The sequence below is a fragment of the Silurus meridionalis genome, chromosome 5 (genome assembly GCF_014805685.1).
Source record: "Silurus meridionalis isolate SWU-2019-XX chromosome 5, ASM1480568v1, whole genome shotgun sequence".
Lineage (NCBI taxonomy): Eukaryota > Metazoa > Chordata > Actinopteri > Siluriformes > Siluridae > Silurus > Silurus meridionalis.
In genome coordinates, this window is record NC_060888.1 from 20,884,825 (window position 1) to 20,903,571 (window position 18,747).

The 18,747-nt window shown below is 39.5% G+C and overlaps 2 protein-coding genes across 5 annotated transcripts; both read right to left on the bottom strand.

Moving 5' to 3' along the window:
* Positions 1–491: 491 nt before the first annotated feature.
* Positions 492–12,986, bottom strand: klhl3 (kelch-like family member 3). 4 transcript variants are annotated; one of them, XR_006925882.1, is made up of 17 exons: positions 12,668–12,986; positions 11,242–11,361; positions 10,237–10,343; positions 9,962–10,083; positions 8,780–8,942; positions 8,565–8,674; positions 7,488–7,604; positions 7,208–7,357; positions 6,772–6,889; positions 6,482–6,679; positions 5,624–5,725; positions 5,140–5,268; positions 4,837–4,977; positions 3,434–3,577; positions 3,194–3,354; positions 2,988–3,112; positions 492–2,914 (listed from the first exon to the last, which is right to left on the bottom strand). XR_006925882.1 is itself a non-coding variant. In XM_046849968.1 (15 exons), the coding sequence occupies exons 1-15, from the start codon at positions 12,679–12,681 to the stop codon at positions 3,326–3,328; spliced, it is 1,764 nt and encodes a 587-aa protein (XP_046705924.1). In that variant the 5' UTR covers positions 12,682–12,986; the 3' UTR covers positions 492–3,325. The 4 variants fall into 4 exon arrangements, 1 of the variants encoding a protein (XP_046705924.1); XR_006925881.1 differs by having other exon boundaries at positions 492–3,112; XR_006925880.1 differs by having other exon boundaries at positions 2,988–3,354.
* A 1,224-nt stretch (positions 12,987–14,210) lies between these two features.
* Positions 14,211–17,746, bottom strand: hnrnpa0a (heterogeneous nuclear ribonucleoprotein A0a). Its single transcript, XM_046849333.1, has 4 exons — positions 16,866–17,746; positions 14,731–14,820; positions 14,549–14,615; positions 14,211–14,387 (listed from the first exon to the last, which is right to left on the bottom strand). The coding sequence occupies exons 1-2, from the start codon at positions 17,689–17,691 to the stop codon at positions 14,765–14,767; spliced, it is 882 nt and encodes a 293-aa protein (XP_046705289.1). The 5' UTR covers positions 17,692–17,746; the 3' UTR covers positions 14,211–14,387; positions 14,549–14,615; positions 14,731–14,764.
* Positions 17,747–18,747: the final 1,001 nt, after the last annotated feature.

Sequence of the window (18,747 nt, forward strand, 5' to 3'; positions counted from 1 at the left end):
CAGACTTTTTCCTGACTTGCTAACATGCACGTCTCCATCAACAGTTTGAGTTCAATTCGGGCCTCCACTATATACATATATACATTCACACTGTATGGACAAAAGTTTGTGGACACCAGATAAGTTTTCTTATGTTCTTTTTGAACATTTAGTCCCCATTTGATAATAACCTCCACTCTTCTGGGAAGAGGTTACACTAGATTTTGGATTGGGCTGATTTTGCTGATGTAGGTGAGGTGAGGAGGCCTGGGGTGCAGTCAGCTTTCAGATTCATTCCAAAGGTGTTCAATAAGGTTGAGGTGCGAGCTCTATAGCAGCCCACTTCAACCCATTTAAAGCACATCTTGATGGAGCTGGTTTTGGGCAAAGGGCAGGTTTGGGTCTCCTAGTTCAAGTGAAAGAAAAATGTAATGCTACAGCATTCAAAGACGACCTATATAATTGATTCTCTCATACTCAATCAGTTAAAGAAAATCCTTCAGAACAGGTAATACTGTAATATTGCTTGTTTTTTATTTGGCTGATGACTGCTGATGATGAAAAGATGACTGCAGCCCTCTAGTGGACAGCGCTGCCATAACACTTTTGATATACAAACATTTCACTGTAGGGAAACAAGTCACTGAAATCATTATATGTGAAAAGAACATGTTCATATCATTTCATGATACATTGTTTAAGATATAGAAATATATTAACATCTGATGTGTGTGTATATATAATCAAAGACCAGATTACACACTGCAACATCAGTTACACAACCGCAGAGCTTCAGCTAATACACATCTGCATTAATAGATTGCGGTGTTACCGTCACTTCGGACACAAGCAGAACGTGTTTGCAGAACATTTCCTGGACTGAATGAAAGAATAAAAGGAATAGCTTGTAACTTGTACCACCCTCTGCTGCCTGTAATAAAGACTGCAATCGTGGTGAAAAATGACACCTTTTCTAACATGACCAACTGAAACCTAAAATTATGAAAGTCCAGAGATCCACTGTGTGGCCATATTGTGTTTCATATTCATAGCTAACTTTTATATCTTCATAGCTAACTTAGAAACTGTATTTTTATTACTATAGTTTGAATAAATTATTTGTAAAAAAAAAAAAATACAAACTGCACCTTTAACTGCATAACAACACAGGACATATGAACACTGTCTTTCTTCGACCTACTGAGTTTATAGTAAACAATACTGCTAATGAATCGGTCACTTTCAATATTTATCGTTCATGATAAATATAATGACCTATTGCTTGTGGAATCACACCAGAAAATTGACTCTAAACCTATTTTAACTATAATACTGCAGAGCTTATTAGTAAAAATGCGATTTGAAAAGCCGAGCTGCTGCTTGTTTGCGTTTAAACTCCTAACTGTCCTCTTCTTATAGAAAATACATCTGTTAGAAAAATGTGAAATAGCGAGCTAAACTGCATCATGAGTCAAAATAATACTATGCACTATTGCAAATTGTGCTTGCAAGATCGCAGTCATAAATATTTCACAAACAATTTATTGCCATTATAATGTGTGCTGGCTGTTAAACCTATTTAGAACACAATAATCATGATATTAATGAGTCAATGCTGTTCAGTCGATGTGTTTACAAAGTAGTGGTCCATCAGAGAGAAACAAATACCCGAGATAGGTACACGCGAGAGTTGGCACTTTCTATATAAAAGGTACACCAGTTTTAGTTACACTTCTGAGCCATTTTATAGGGTCACATGATCACACTGTTCAGCGCTTTCATCTGGGTCAGTTTCTAACCTCAGCACCACTTTGGGCTGGACAGCGGCATGAAGCAGTGATATGCTGATGCTGTTACTGATGCCGTAATAGCAACAAAGCGCACACTACGAAGTCCGTGCTGAGAACAACTGACAAATTGTGCTGTCTGTAACTGTGCTGGTGAAGTGTCTGGAAGATGCAAAACGTGCCAACACTGCCACTAAGAAACTCTGGGCAGCCAGAGGTGTCTTTTTTTTTTTGTAACAATTGTATCCCCAAATATATGACAAATAACAGCAAATTCCTTTTTTTTTTTTAAACACTAAACTGACCCTGCCTTCTTGTTTTCTTTTTGGCTCACAAGACTGGGGTTGTTCAAGTCATAGTTCACTTACATAAATATGTATGGTTTCAACCTTTTCCCATTTATTTTTCAACAGGTTGATTTTATTGAGTTGCTGCTTCAGCTAAGAAAGCAGAAAGGTGACATTTTTGCCATCTCCTCTAACTGCATATCCTGTACATGTTGGCACCTCTGGCAGCTCAGTATTGATGATCACAGCTCAGCTCCTTCATGTATATTTGGACAACCTGTACATGCTGGGTATGGTTTCATCTTTTATCAAGTGAAAAATACTGTATTTGCCTACAACATTCTCCTGAAGGTCTTTTTAGATCATAGCTGGTGACCTGATACTCATCTCAGTTCAGCTTAGAAAATAAGGAAAGTCTGGTGCACCTAATAAACTGGCTCCTCTGTGTATTAATAAACAGGGCTGCCTGATAAAAGTGCGTATTTGCAGAGAATTGACATTCATTTGACACATTTCCATATAGTGTTAATGACCTGTTTCTCTGTGTCCTGACACAGATGTGCAAAATATTAGATGGCAGAAAAAGCAGCTGGCTATGACCACACTCGGATTAGTTGCTTCGCAGAGTTGCTTGTACAGTACATCTATTCCATGATAAACCCTGTAAAGTTGCAAAAAAGCGATATTAAAATGACACTGAGAACATGAGCAACACCTTGTCCTGCTCCGGTTGTCACTGACGATATTTAGCTGTTTCAGCTCGCACGATTGGTGTTGAGGCAGACGGCTGTGATGGAGAATGGATATCATGGCAAGGCTGCTAGAGCGCAGACCCGATTCAGCCTGGAATTTCCATGGTGCCTGGATGACAGAAATGGCTTTACAGTGTGTTATAAATCAGTAGTAGTGGACAGAAAAATGGTACATTCTGTACCTGCAGTTTAAAACGCTGCCGTTCAGATCTGTATGCCAGACTCAATGACCGCTTTACTTTATTCTGCCCCATCTTGAAACCTTGCTCGCTCCAGCCAGGCCATTGTTGCTGACGATTTGCAGCCTCTGATAATCAGCAGAAGCAGATGACACATTTCGAGCACGTGTGAGGGCATTTTAGCGGTCGATCTGGCATGATTTACGCACCGTGGTGGTGAGTGCAGGCTCAGCGTGACCAGGGCAGAGAGAAACTCCGCTCACAGGGAAGCGTTAAATGACGGTGTGTTTAGATCGGCCCTTCATTTCAGTCAGCGAGCTCCTGCTCACCACAGCTCTTAGTCATACCGTCTTGTCGATAACAGACACCCCTGAAATGAAAGTAAAACCAGTGAGCGCAGAGTGTAAGAATAAACAAACGACAGAATCAGCAGTCAGCAAGAGGTGCACCTGCGTAGCTGCGTCCGTTGCTCATGTTTGTGGGAATCAGACTCCATTTGTCAGTAGCAGGGTTGTAGAACTCCACTGAGGACAGATTACACGAGCCGTCGTCTCCACCGATAACATACAGCAGGCCGTTTATAGCACACACTCCTGCACAGTTAAGTTACACACATCTAGGTCAAGTGTTCTGAAAATGTTCTAGACACAAAGATACAAAGCATGCAGGAAAGCAGGCAGTGATCAGTTTCCCAGTGTATGAAGTAAAAACAGGGTTTTTTTTCCTTCATAATAACAATCACAGAATAATCAACGTAATATTTAAGACATATAGAAAAAGACTATTCAACATTACACAAGTAAACTGGAAAAAAAATCCTGGATTACACTTTTGAAATTATATCCTGAAGACAAAAGACCCCCCAAATGATGGTCAAACTTTACTTATATGTTTTATGAGATCACACAAAGATAAAGGATCTGTCTTAACTTCAGAAAATCACCGTAAGTGCAGATACAAAATGCACACGTTAAAGTCTCCATCTTAAACTCTACACTTTCTCCATTAACACCAACATACACCGATCAGGCAGAACATTATGACCACTAACAGGTGAAGTGAATCACACTGATTATCTCTTGGGGCACCTGTTAGTAAATAGGATTTTTTTTAGGCAGCAAGCGAAAAAATTTTTCTTAAAGTTGATGTGTTAGAAGCAGGAAAAATGGGCAAGAGTAAGGATTTGAACGAGTTTGAAGAGGGTCAAATTGTGATGTCTAGACAACTGGGTCGGAGCATCTCCAAAACTGCAGCTCTTAAGGGATGTTCCCGGTCTGCAGTGGTCAGTATCTATCAAAAGTGGTCGAAGGAAGAACAGTGGTGAATGGGCGACAGGGTTGTGGGCGGCCAAGGCTCACTGATGCCCGTGGGGAGTGAAGGCTGGTCTGTGTGGTCCGATCCAACAGACGATCTACTGTAGCTTAAACTGCTGAGGAAGTTACTGCTGGTTCTGATCAAAAGGTATTAGAACACAGTGCATCACAGTTTGTTCCTTATGGGGCTGTTGCGTATGGGACCAACACAGTATAAGGCAGGTGGTAATGTTATGCCTGATCGGTGTACACGGTGTATTACACAAAATCATTACAATTAACCATAAGCAAACACAGACCCAATGTCTTTTTGCGGGGCGATTAACAAACAGGTACAACAACACGGAACTAGAACAAAGTAAAAAATGCTAAAAGTGCATTTAATCTGGAATGGTGTGGTAAAAAGGTACAAATGGCCACACAGGATATACAATTCTGTACACTAGATTATCTGTCTAATTTAGTTATTAAATATTATCTAAATTCTTTCTAGCCATTGTTGTGATTTATTCTTATAACACTCAACTAAAGCTGCTCACCTGCATTCCTTCTGCACATGTTCATATCACACACCTGCCTCCAGGCGTTAGTGTTCGGGTCAAACACCTCTACGCTCTTCCTCACAAGTGGACCATCATGTCCCCCTGCTGCATACAACTGCCCATTCAGTACACCTACACCTGTGCGCACACACAAAAAAATTTTTTTTTTTATTAATTCTAATGTTATTAATTAAATATAAAATGTATATCCAGTGCACTTTGGCACAAGTTAAAGAGAGTCAGCAGATGGCAGCAGAGAGCACAAATTAACATAGCTGGTGCACATCTTCAGTTCAGTACCTGCTCCACTGCGTCTGGTGCTCATGTCGGCTACATGGTCCCATTTGTTAGTTACTGGATCATACTCTTCTACGGTGCTGAGACACTGGCGAGATGCGCCATCATATCCACCTACAGCATACAGTTTTCCTAAAAACACACATTTCCAGAAAATTAAAGACTTACACTCATTGTCCACTTTATGAGGAGGACTTTTACATGTTAACTGCTGATATGGTGAGAATTTCACACACTACAGTATTTGGATTTCATAGAATGGGCAGATAAACAAAAAACACTGAATGATTGACAGTTCTGTGGGTGAAAATGCCGTGTTGATATGCCAGGTAAGACATACGAGGAGGTTCTAGGTTTGCATCTGTAACCAAGCTTTTGTGAGCAGCTCTGTTCAGTAGATAAGCAAGATAAGAACCAAAACAGTTTCATAACTAGAGCTGAAACTGAATCTAGCATTTAACAAAATGCAAATTGCAATAGTGTTTACCGTCCACCACTCCAACCCCCACACTGCTTCTCCTAGTGTTCATAGGAGCCACAAAAACCCAGTCATTATTCTTGGGGTTGTACACTTCCACAGAGGACAAACCTGAAAAAGAAAAGAGTGAGACAGAGTGTGCAGCAAGACCTACATGTGCACAAGCAACCACCTGGAAAACATCAAATTCACAAAGACAGCAGACTGCCACATATGGTATTCTGTCTTACTCAAAAGTTGCATCAGGGCTGTGCCTTAGCCTGCTGCTAATAATCCACTCTGCCCCAAACACAGCCTTCTATTATTGTGTAGCATGCTGCAGTACACATCAAAGTAAGAGTTAAAAAGGAATAATTTTCCTTTTACTCCAGATGCACTTGTTTATCTGAGACATGCTAAATGTCAGGTACCTGACAATGCTAATGTAGCTACCAAGTCAGGAAAAAGGGATATTTAAAGCTCCACAATGATAGTGTAAAAAAGAAACTGCACAAATACAGGCATCACATAAAGCACAGCCTCACGCATCTTTCAGAAACAACACAATAACCATTTAGTTTTTTTTCTTGCTACACCCCACTACTAATTCAACCAAAGTAATTGCCAGTTCCACCTCTCTCAAATGTCCTTCTTTGACTTGTCAATTATAACGGTCTTGTAATTCCAGTGTAAAAAGTTAATAAGTAAATACAAGACAGTAAAAGTATGAGAAAAACATCGGAGATAATGGATGAAAATATATTTTTCTATTATTTCATTCATGAGGAGCATGGAAAAAAAATTATATTCAAAATTAATTGATTAAAAGGTGTTTTACACTACTATTTAAAAACAACTATTTAAAAAAAAAAAAAAATCTAGCCGTACCTGTACTGCCATCAAAGCCCCCAACAGCATACAACAGGTCCCCCAGCACAGCAGCTCCCAATGTGCTGCGACGCTCTTGCATGCTGGGAACAGCACTCCACTGATCCCTCACACCATCATACACGTCCACGGTCCTCACACGTAGAGAACCGTTAAAGCCCCCAACTGCATAAACCTTTCCTGCCATAAACACCACTCCTATACCACACACACATATACACAGGGTTAAAGAGTTAAGGATTTCCGAATACGAGTAGTTAAAAGGACATGGGCGCTAAGAGAAGACATGCCTGCTCGACAGCGTCTCGAAGGCAGATCAGCCAACTGGTACCAGCGATCCTCCTGGAAATCGTAGCACTCAACACTGCGTATGGCTTTAGGGGCCTGACCCCCTACCACAATCATCACCTGGGGGGAGAAAAAAAAAAAAGATTTTCAGATCCATGCACTGCATCATTTTAAAAATAATTTCTCTCAAAAAGATGGAAATTGTATTTAAATGGAAGGCCAGCAGTTTAATCATATTTCCATTATATGCATTTTATAAGTAAATGTGTCTTAATATTTTTTTAGGGGATGCCCTAGTAATGAAATTGGTGAATATAAAAGTACCTGGGCTGTGAGTGAAATGATTTGTATTTACATTTAAGCTACAGAAAATCTCTGATTACGCAGGTAAATAAAGCATGTCTTGAGAACAGGAGGACCACACACATTATTTCACACCTTAGGCATGCTAACAGGTGTGCGAGGCCGAGTCCTGTCTGTCTTTATGAGGTGCCGCTGGTCTGCAGGTAACAGGTGGTACTTCATGGCTTCAATTAGAAAATCCTTGCATGTGGTGTTGTTTTTTATCAAAGCCTCCTCTTCAACAATCTGATCACATACACAAAAACACAGTAAAGCAAACAGGGAAACTTTAAACGATAAACTTGTAAAAAGAATCATAAAAAGTAAATAAAATAATTGACATGTATACAGTTGAGCAGGTTGTACACTGGCCCACCTGAACCAAATAATCTCTAGGTAACAGTGGCAGGCGAACATGCTCCATGAGTTTCGGCATGTGCACCAAGCGTGCTTCCTTGTCGTGCTTTATCCATGCAATCATGGCTTCGAACACCTGAGGGAAAAGTCAAACGAAAAACCTTTTAGCTGATTCGACTGTTAAAGCATAAGCAAACAGAATGCCTCCGGAATCACCTGTTCACATGGCCGTTGCATTGGATCTAACAGCAGCTGACAACAGTTCAATGTGTGAATGCTAATGTGAGAAGTAAAGTAGAGAGCAGCTAATGGTGTGTGAGGCCTCCAGCTGACACACGGCTCATCTACTTTATCCTGACAGGAGCCTGCTGAACTGACAGCTTTCATGCATCTAGTTACTGAACAGCTTAAGTGTCCCTACACTCAGAAGGGGTCTGGTACCGAAACTAGCACATGCTCTATATTAGTGCAATCAGTAATAATTAAAATAAAAGAAATCATTTAATATTTTAACATTTTGACATTATGCAAGATTAAAACTGTCCATATTTTCACGTCTTTAGATTGGATGGTCAGAGCGTGCGCTAGTCAGGGCGATCAAATCGCATCTGCTGCAAAGTGTGCAAGCTTTAATAGATTTGTGGGGATTTAATAGCTGGTTTTATAGAGGTGAAGAAATTTATTTAGTCACAGATAAATGTACAAGGACATTTATAAGATGGACTTTTAAAGAAAAGCTGGACATTGTGAGAAAATGTCAGACAAAAGAGTTGAAAAGCTTTTTTATACTTTTATTTTCTTTCCTGTAGAATTTACACAAAAATACACAATTTGCCTTCGTTTTAAACACCCAAGAACAGCGTAATGCATGGAAAAAATACACAAAAGTTTTTTATGAGGTTAATATTGATGCTTCTGCTAGAGATGATGTTTGCAGGCAGTACAGCTGTGCCTGCAGTGAAAGATTTGTTGAATTGTGTTCATTGGGCTTCTTGCTTTAGTAATGCAATTCATTCTCACTGTATTATATATCTGTCTGTGATGCAGAGATCTGTTATACTCTGTTTTGAGTGGAAACCCAAAAAATAACAGTTACCTTCTCTTCAGTGGACACAGTCAGCTTGTCACTGGAGATGAGACTGCACACCTGCTGCAGGGAAAGACCCCTGAACTCTTCTCCCAGCATGACGTCACTAAAATGCTGCTCTGAACAGCACAAAAACACACCACATATACACAAGTTACACAATTACTATTTATTGCTCTATTAGAACATTCTTGAGCAGGATGCACAGTTCAACTCCAACTCACCAGCGTAGGCATGAGACTGACTGAACAACTCTGTGCACGTGTGAAGGTCGGCAAAGGCGCGGATACCCAGGCAGTTGGTGGGATGGAGCTGGGCCTGCAGGAACTCACAACACACCTGTCTCACCTCCAAAAGCTGCAGTAAACTGGCTGCTGGCAGCAGCACCTGCCCAAACACATTGCACATTGTTTATCAGCTCAAGATAATGCCCTAGAAATGTTTTTGGTCTGCCAAAAACACTGCGAAAATATCTGTAACTAAACTAACAAAATTCCTAAAAACCCACAACACAATTCAATATTTCTCTCATTTCCCAGAACCATCACCTTAAAAGATAATAGAAGTAAACAAAGGCAGGACTTTCCCTACTCTTTACACATTTCCCTTGTTAAAAATGAGAGGAAACACATGCCTCTGAGAAATCCAGCTGGAAAAGCCAGGCAAAGGAGGCACAGGCAACACCAATAACTAAAGAAATAGGCAAGTTTTAGAAAAGGAACAATTTGGCTCAACACATATAGAGATACATATGCTGCCGGGCCAAAAAAACGTAACCACCTGGATTTAACTAAGCAAATATGTAAGATTCCATGTTTCAAAAATGTCACATTGAAAGTACTAAACCTGGTTGAGAACTGTCCAATGCATTATTAAAACCTAAAAGTTCGTAGTGGTGAACCACTTGAGAAAGAAATCGTAGATAAAACTACAACCAAACTCACAATGTTTAATGGTGAAAGTAGCATTTCAACATGTACAACACTAAGAGAAAAGAAGAAAACCACTTTCACTCACAGTAGCCTTAAGAAAAACGAGGTCATTAGGTCTGATGAATCCAGATGTACCCTGTTTCAGAATAATGGGTGCAACAGGGTAGAAAGAGAAGCGGATGAAGTAATGCATCTACCATGCCTAGTGCCCACTGGACAAGTCTGTGGGGGCAGTATTATGATCTGGGGATGTTTCTGTTGGTCAGATTTAACTACGTTCAGCAAATAAATAACCTAATTTTTCCATTAAAGGATTTTTTTTCCCTTTCCTAATGGCACAGGCATATTTCAAGATTACAATGGAAGGTGTGCTGTAATCAAAACAAAAGACTGGACAAACAATTATTTTTTTTGTCTGACCAGAAATTGTATTTATTCACACTCTTATGAAAAGCTACTGGTGTTTCAACCAACCTGCACATTGTCCTCTGTTACTTCGATCTCTGCTGTGTAAATATAATCCACCAATTTCCTGAGAGTCAGTCCGTCCACATCCCTTATTTCAACACATGTGGCCTTACTTTCACTCATTTCTCCTGAACACAGTATCAAATAAAAACATCCTGGAATTATTCCAGATCCTTCACAAATAGGATGCAGATTTAATAAATCATAGAACAAATTCTTTGTTCTTAGTAATCTCTGTAAATGTAAATTGTGGTATATATATGAGTAATGCCAGAAAGAACCTGTAAACATAGCGCAGAAGTAGGGGCTACAGGAAGCCAGCACCACTTTATGGGCAGGAATCTCCTCTTCACCGGCTATCAGCAGCACATCACAAAGCATCTTCCTGCTGTGCTCATGATCCAAAACAAAGAAAATGAATGGCATTTTTCCAAAAGCTCTGCATATAAATGTGATATACCACATCATATTAGCTGTGAATAAATTCTGAAAAAATGATGAATATCTACTTTTAAAAAGCTAATAAACAAATGAATATTTTTAAGCTAATTTCTAACTTTACCTAAGACTCTGCCTACAAAGATCATATCAAATAAAGAGCCAGTTTAACAAATGCATTCAGTTTCTTTAAACATCTCTAAATCCTTTAAACCTTAAATCAAACAAATACAAGTTTAATAAAATCGGTTTATTGACACGTCAGGCTCATCATTGTGTAACACGTTGCACACATAACCACAAACTGAATGTTATCTGAACTAATAAAAAAAGGCATTTATAACAAGAAATTCAGCCAACTAAACAAAACTGACTTCATTCATTTCTTTGCTGATGTAAGTGTGAGAAGAAATCAGTTAAATTGAGAGACAAAGTTGAAATTTGTATCAAATGCCAAAGAATATTTTGCCTTATGTCGAGAGAAAAGGTTGGATTATTATGTTAATTAAAGTGAGAGATTGTAAATTTAACAAGAATTTTGCTAGTAAGTGTTTGTCCATGAGAAGATCTTTTTTTGTGGAGATGAGATTAAATCTTTCAATTCTTTCCCTCTTTTTATGGTTAAAAAGAAGTAGAATTTAAAACGCTCGAACGTTTAGTTCAGCATGTTTTAGAATTACATGTTGATGAAAATGAATACATGTGATAAAACATAGATATTTTAAGAAATCATAGATATTTTGACATCACTGTAGACTCAAGTGTGATCATGTGGAGGGGTTTGTGTAGTCTGCCAGACATCTTTCACATAAATGGAAACATTAAATAACTGAATTCAATGTTCTCACCTTCTCAAGTCATTCATGATCCTAAATGCTTTCCTCATGTGCAGGTGATTGAAGCTGTGCATCCCTGGCTCCTTTCCATCCTCGTCCAATTCCAACACAGTCACGGATGGAGCTTGGCTCCTGGGAATGACAACATTGTGCATCTGTTTATTTAATTATTTATTTGTAGATTCTGAATAGAATCTGGATGTGTAATAGATTTAGATTCCTGATGATAAAGCCAGAGGTGAAGGTCAAAAGCTCTCCGATATAACCTGATGAAGAAACCTTCAGAGGAAACAGTTTCAAAAGAGAGCTCATTCTCTTCACTCTAATAATAATTCATTGCTTGTAAAGATTTGTATAACATAAGTGTGAGCAGCATGATCTGTATGATTTTGTATCAGCCCTCGTGGTAAAAATCTACAGTATCCAAGTGAAAGCAAATGAACCAACTAAGGGACCTTCTGGGGGAAGTGTGACTCGTTAGGGCAAATAGATTTAGTGTGTAACTATAAATGTTGCATTTTACAAATGATATCAAATATCATGATGTATGTATGTATGTATGTATGTATGTATAATAAAATGATATTAAAAATAAAGATGTACTGGTTCCCCTCAATTATGATTTCATAAAATATAAACAAATGAATTAATTAACAAACAAATAAATAATTAAATACCATTACTGTGTAACCTGATTATGTAGTTTTCTAGTTCATTGAAATTCATTACTTTTTTTTTTTTTTTTTAAACCTCTTCTAATATATGGCATTGTGTGGAACAAACCAATGGTTACCACAGCCCAAAAGCGCAGCGAGTTTCGTAACTCTCAGCTTTAGGGTATCTTCATGGGGCCATTAACAGCAATAGAATGTGTGTTCAGAAATCTCCCAGGATCAGGATGAACCCATCACACATCCTGAGGTCCTCAGTAATAGACATGATGTCCTGTTTTGCACTCTTGACCCTACCTGACCCACCAAGTAACCATTAAAACATTCAGATTAAAAAGTAAATGTTAAAGATAATAGAAATATATATGCAGTGCATGTGATCCTGGTGTCACTGCAGAGATGACCATAAAATGTGATCAAAGATCAGCTGAAGGGTTTCCCAGGGGTTTGCATGTTACTTCATTCCATTCAATGTGAACATCTGATTAAATATTTAATGTCATTAGAATGAAACTTTTAACTCTAAAATCTTTCATATTTTCCAGAAAAAAATTAATGTTGACGAATAAAAGTGGACATTGAGTTTAATTCCATCTCGAAAATGCTGAGTGATCGGTCCATACTATGAACACTACTAGCTAGATCGGCTAGCACTGCATTGCACTACATACTGCAACTTTGTCTCGTTTTTCACGATTTATTTTTGCTTTTTGTTTTCTTTCATCTAAATATAATTCACTCAGAAATTAGGTTGCATGAACACTCACCCGACCATCTCCATTATTTCTGGAACACTGCGGCTAACGGTGGCGGCGCTGCTAATGCTAGCTAGCTAGCTCTCCCGACCAACCGGTTGCGGCTGCGCCTCATAACCGCGCGCCCTTCGTCTCGCTCTTGGCGTTGAGTTGTATATATATAATATTCCTATATTCCACTCAAACACAGAATTACACGCGAACTAACGTGCTTGACTTCCTCTGGGAGTCTGAATGTCAGCTGTATACTGTTTACATGCTGAAAGTCAAGCCTCAGGACCCTCTCACTCCTTCTGCCTCGAGTGAGATCAGGCTCAACGTCGTCCAATCAGCGCAGAGATCCGTTGCTAGGTAACATACGCACGTGACCCTGACTTTGTCCAAAATGGCGGCTCTGTGATAGTGCGCGCTTCCTACTACACCTCTATTCACACCGCATTGCACACTCGTATTAATATGCGATTCATATCAGCGTTCTCTAATCACCAATAAACCATTCTCTCTACCAATCAGTCGGATTTAGAGATTAGTTATCGTATGATCTCAGCATTGCAAGATTTAATGCAAAAAAAGGGTCCTCGAAAATTTCCTTTCCTCCTATACAGGTAGTAGTCAGAATTCGGCACTAATTTAATGACGTAATGGATTCAACCTGGCTTGCGTTGCGGGAATGGTTTCTCAGCACACATTGGGTCCAAATTAATACCAATCATCGATTAAATGCCATAGCGTGACCACAATTTACCGATCTAATAAAACCGCTAAAGCTAGTTCCAGTATGTTGTCTCAAACTGGTTTCATGAACATGAAAAAGTATATTTCTCTGTGACCATCACCTGCTCTGAATCCTAAAAGAACACATTTGGGATGAGGTAGAATGATTTACACAAAATGTATGATAAAATAACACACACCTAAAATGTACAGGAATTGTGAAGCAGTCATGTCAACATGGCCCAGAAACTCAGCTAGGCTTCTTGTTGAACCCAAATGATTTAGTAGTGTTGCACTAAAAGTATAAACAGTATTTTGCCCAAGTTGTGTCCTACTGGATATGGCACATACCCTAATATCTTGGTGCATAATGTATTTGCATCACTAATAAGTATATATATATATATATATATATAAAAAAAATTAAAATAAAATTCAGAACTGCTCTACTATAATACAATGAGGATTATACATTTTAGATATGGTTACTTGCATATCGATCCATATTGAGTCACAAAACTGAATCACAATAGCATCTTGACAAAGTAAATAATTGGTTTGGCAAACCCAAATTAAGAACAAAATTTAAATGCATTTCGGGAAAATATGGGCAATCATGAACGGTACTCTGTGCAGCTATAATATATATTATATATAAATAAACACCAGAGCATCATGCACAGTAATCCTGTTTAAGGCTACTTGAACAATACTGCTTCTATTTTCAGTAGGTGGTGTACTTTAGGGTAAAGCAACCTTGGCAGCTATTTTAAACTAAAGCAATCCTAAAAATAAAATATAGTAACAGCAGGTAAATTCTAATAAATGAAAAGAATCCAAAATTTGTTAATGTCTTTTATTAGCTGAAATACATTTTACAAAAAATAAAAATTTTACAACAATGTAAACTAGTGACCAACACTGCAGATCAGTGTGATGAGCCTGCATCACATACTTTATCATCATCCAGCTCTATGGCAGCAACATATGCACCACTGCATACCAGGTTCGGTTTTGCCTGTCACAATACAAAATCAAATTTAACCGGTGTATATTCAGAAAAAAAAAAACACAAACATGTTTTGTCCTACCAGGTAGAGAACAGTTCCTGAATTTCTGGAATATCCAGGACAGCAATAGGAAAAGTAAATACAGGTTCCATGTTCAAAATAAACTTACCACTGCGGCAGTATTCTTTATTATGTCCTGCATGCAGGTACGAGCAACCGCAGTCCGCCTGCCCTTGCTTAAAGAAAGGAGAAAATGGGATATTTAAATCCCAAACAATAATTGATTTAGAGAGCCACATTGATTCAATCAAACTGGCTTATGATTGGATTTTTTAAGCACATGGTACTCACCCAAAAGGTTTCCAGTGCTCACTTTTTCAGAGCTTCAACCAGCCAGGCTCAAAACTGAGGAATTACCAAACCCCATCAGTTTTGGCAGTTCTGCAGAAGGGGAAAATAAACAAGTTATTACTTTGCTTAATGATAAGTAGTTTCTTAAATAACACGCCAAATAAGCTTCCCAACCCATTCACTGATGAAATCACCACCATCCCTTCAGGGCATTATAACTGCCATTAAGTCATGGGAGATATAATGCAAGTTTGGTTTCTTGTTCACCCACACAATTCAACAGGCCAGACCAGGACTTGTCAGAAATACTTAAACGCTATGATTGTGTAATAAATATCCAAGTCCTCACAGTATACCTTAAATGTATAGGGACACACACAAGCATAACACCGAGATGATGAGGGAAGGGGAATTGATGTAAGATGTAAGGTAAATAACTGAAGCCACAAACCTTGCTTAATAATGCTGATCTCCTTGCATTTGGTGTCATTAATATCTGGAACTAATGCATCAAGTATACAGGAACTAAGCCCCACACTCCGGTATGGCCTTAAACTGAAAATTGCCTAAAAATGTTGGATCAAGACAAACTAGAGACGAATATATATATCCACAGCGTCACACACACAGAACCAAACAATATTCTAATTACCACCTTGGGCATTCACATGATAAACGTTAAGTCTGAGTACTAAAAGAAATGTTGCAAGTTAAATTGCATGCACGCTCAATAATCTAACAAATACCCGATGTAAAGAGGTCAGTCATTCCAGGTGGATCCATACGATGTGATGTCTTATGTATAAAGTATTTCTACAAACCTGAAACCTGGAGTGAATATCCTATGGGCTTTCAGCTGGGTTTCTACAGCTCTGGCGTACCTCTGGAGAATCCAGTGTTGTAGTGGACACAGCTAAGGTAAACATCCGCCTTATATGAAGACTAAAAGTACTGGAACAAAGCTCTAAACATATTTTACAGTAAAGACAACATATCCTTATTTTAATATAGTTGGGGAGATTTTACATTCCCCTTTAGTTGTGTAAATATGGTCATGTATGCATGTGTAAATATGCACATTGTATGTGCAAAAAAATAAAAAAAAATAACTTGGGGCTCATGACCATGTCATGGAAGCACCTAGTTACTGAGGTGCAAGCTGAACTCTCTGGTTTAGTCTACCAACTAGTTCATCTAGTGAAAGACAATAGCTAATGGAGTAAGAACTGTTTCTTTTATTCATAGAAATACATACAGCGTTCTTGGAACTGAAATAAACATATGTAATAGGGCAAGAACTTTAAGCAGTAATACAATGAGACAGCATTGAAAGTTCTCTTAATTAGTTGCACTGGAACAGGGAATATAACTAGACCAAACCTATAGAACAAGTTCACAAATGTTTTAACAACCACTCAACTATTTCAATATGGAGTTTATTGGAAGCTGCGCGTCTGTGTGCGATGAGCGGCCAAAGAACACGTGAGCTCTCAGGCGGGAGTCGCACCCAGCCTGCTCAAATCTATTGACCAACAGGCCTGGTTAAAGCAGATCGAGTTCACCACAATTAACATGGCTAGTTGATCAAAAATAAATGTCCCATATTTAACACAAAGTAGTAAAAAAAGATACACAAGATACAATACATATTCTAAAAAGGGGGAAAAACAAGCCTAGACTAACAAAGCAAGTGTACTAATCTTAACTTAATTCAAGACAAAAACGTCCGTTTAAAAAAATAATAAAAAAAATAGTTTTACAAACAGGTAACCTGACCCCTGTCACCATTGGAGAGTCCTAAAGTAAAAGATCCGGAGTAAGAGTCCTATGTTGAATATCCGCCTAGTGTGTATTAGGGAGGAGAATAAAGATGGCGGTCTGGACTTGATCACTTGGGGTGTAATTGTAAACGCCGTTACTCCCTACACGTTTTCCTAGGCTGGATTAGATCGAAGAATCTTGTATGTGGATGTGCTAAATTCACGAGTCCTGTGGTGAGGAGGAACTGTACGCTATATATAAAACCCGCTCTGTTTAATACGAGCCTCCATATCCCCCCCTGGCTCCGTAACCACCACCACCACCGCCGCCGCCACCTCGGGAGTAAGGAGCGCTGTTTCTGCCCGAGTAATTACCTTTCATGGGGCCGTAGCCCGAGGCCTGCTGGCCGTAGCCGCTGCCAAAGTCATTGTAGCCGTTGCCGCCGCCATAGCCTCCCATTTGGTCGCTGTAGCCGCCCCCATAACCGCCGCCGTAGCCGCCTCCGTAACCACCGCCATACCCGCCATCATTTCCTCCGCCGTAGCCGCCGCCGTAGTTGCCCCCGTAGCCGCCGCCTCTTCCGCCACCGTAGCCATTTTGAGGCCTTCCCATGCCGCGTCCTCCTCTTCCTCCGCGTCCGCCGCCGCCGCGACCCCCAGCGGTCTGCATTTCCTGCTTGGTCAGGGCTTTCTTCACCTCCACCTTGTGGCCGTTGATGTTGTGAAACTTCAGCACTACGGCTTTATCGGCCGAGTCGTTGTCCTCGAAGTACACGAAGCCGAAGCCGCGCTTCTTGCCGGTCTCTTTGTCTGTGATCACCTCGGCCTTCTCGACGGCTCCGAACTGTGAGAAGCAGTCAACCAAATGCTGGTCCTCGATGTCGTCTTTAAGGCCACCGACAAAGATTTTCTTGACCTTTGCAAGAGCTTCGGGTTTCCCGGCGTCTTCCCGGGCCACCGCTCTTTTCAGTTCCACGTTGTTGCCGTCTAGTACATGAGGCCTGGCGCTCATGGCGGCGTCCGCCTCCTCCGGCGAGGAGTAGGTCACGAAGCCGAAACAGCGCGAACGCTTCAACTGCTGGTTTTGTACCACTACGCAGTCGGTCAGACCGCCAAACTGCTCAAAATGCTTTCGAAGTCCTTCGTCGGTTGTCTGGACGTTGAGTCCACCGACAAAAAGCTTGCAAAGTTGGCTCTCCATTTCGACGATGCTTTTCCTGATGTGCGTGAGCAACTGATCTAAAATGGCGGTTTGTACCCCTTAATAAATGGCGGCTGGTCGTGTGGGCGGGGTGACCGCTGTGACGTCACAGACTGCGCTAAACCTCCCCGAATTATGAACACAAATTGGTGTTCTAAGCAGGGATATTGTAATGTTCAAATAAATGCATACATCATATTATGATATATTTATATGCAAACAAGACCGCTCTGCTATATACAAAAAAAAAAACACATAACCCAAAAGTCTCATATCCGAAAAATCCCATGATGCCAGTTTTGACAAAGGCGCGCACGGGCAGGTTTGAGAAAATGGCGGACGCGCGTGCACGCAGCATGTCGTTGCATCCAGAATCTGGCAACAATAAAAATGTCCTTATTATATTTATTGCGTCGCAGAAAAAGTGTACGTTTTATTGAATTATTTTTTGACTGCCAATAAAAATGAAATGTGAAAGCGCCGACTAATGTAAATCGCTTAAGTCTGCTTTTGCAAAATAAAGCAAAGACTAGATCAAGATCATTGTTTCATCCTTCTGAGCCTTACATAGTATCATCTGAATCAATTGGATACGATTTAAGATTAGACACCGCTTAGAATATAACATTCTTATACGTGATTTGCAAATAAATGCATTCTGTTAACATTTTATATGCGCCTGTAATTTTTTTCTTTCATTAAAACGTTTCATTCTGACAAAGAGAGCTTTAAATAATGAATGAGTTGTTATACATACATTTGTTTTTCCGAATAAGATATAGTACTAAAATCAAGGACAGATTGCTCTTTATTGTCTTTTGGGGGTATAGCAAACCAGTTCGTTCTAATAGAAGCAATTGATGCTGAACATACGCAAATAAATCGCGAATCGCTTGTTTTCTACTTACAATGCTTTACCTAATTAAATCAGGAATTATCTTGCCTATCTAATAGACTGATTGTTTACTTGTTTGTTTTCCTTGTATCATTTTATATTGTAGAATTCAGGAAAACACTGCTCTTCATATGAACATTTGGTTGTGAAGCGGGGGATTT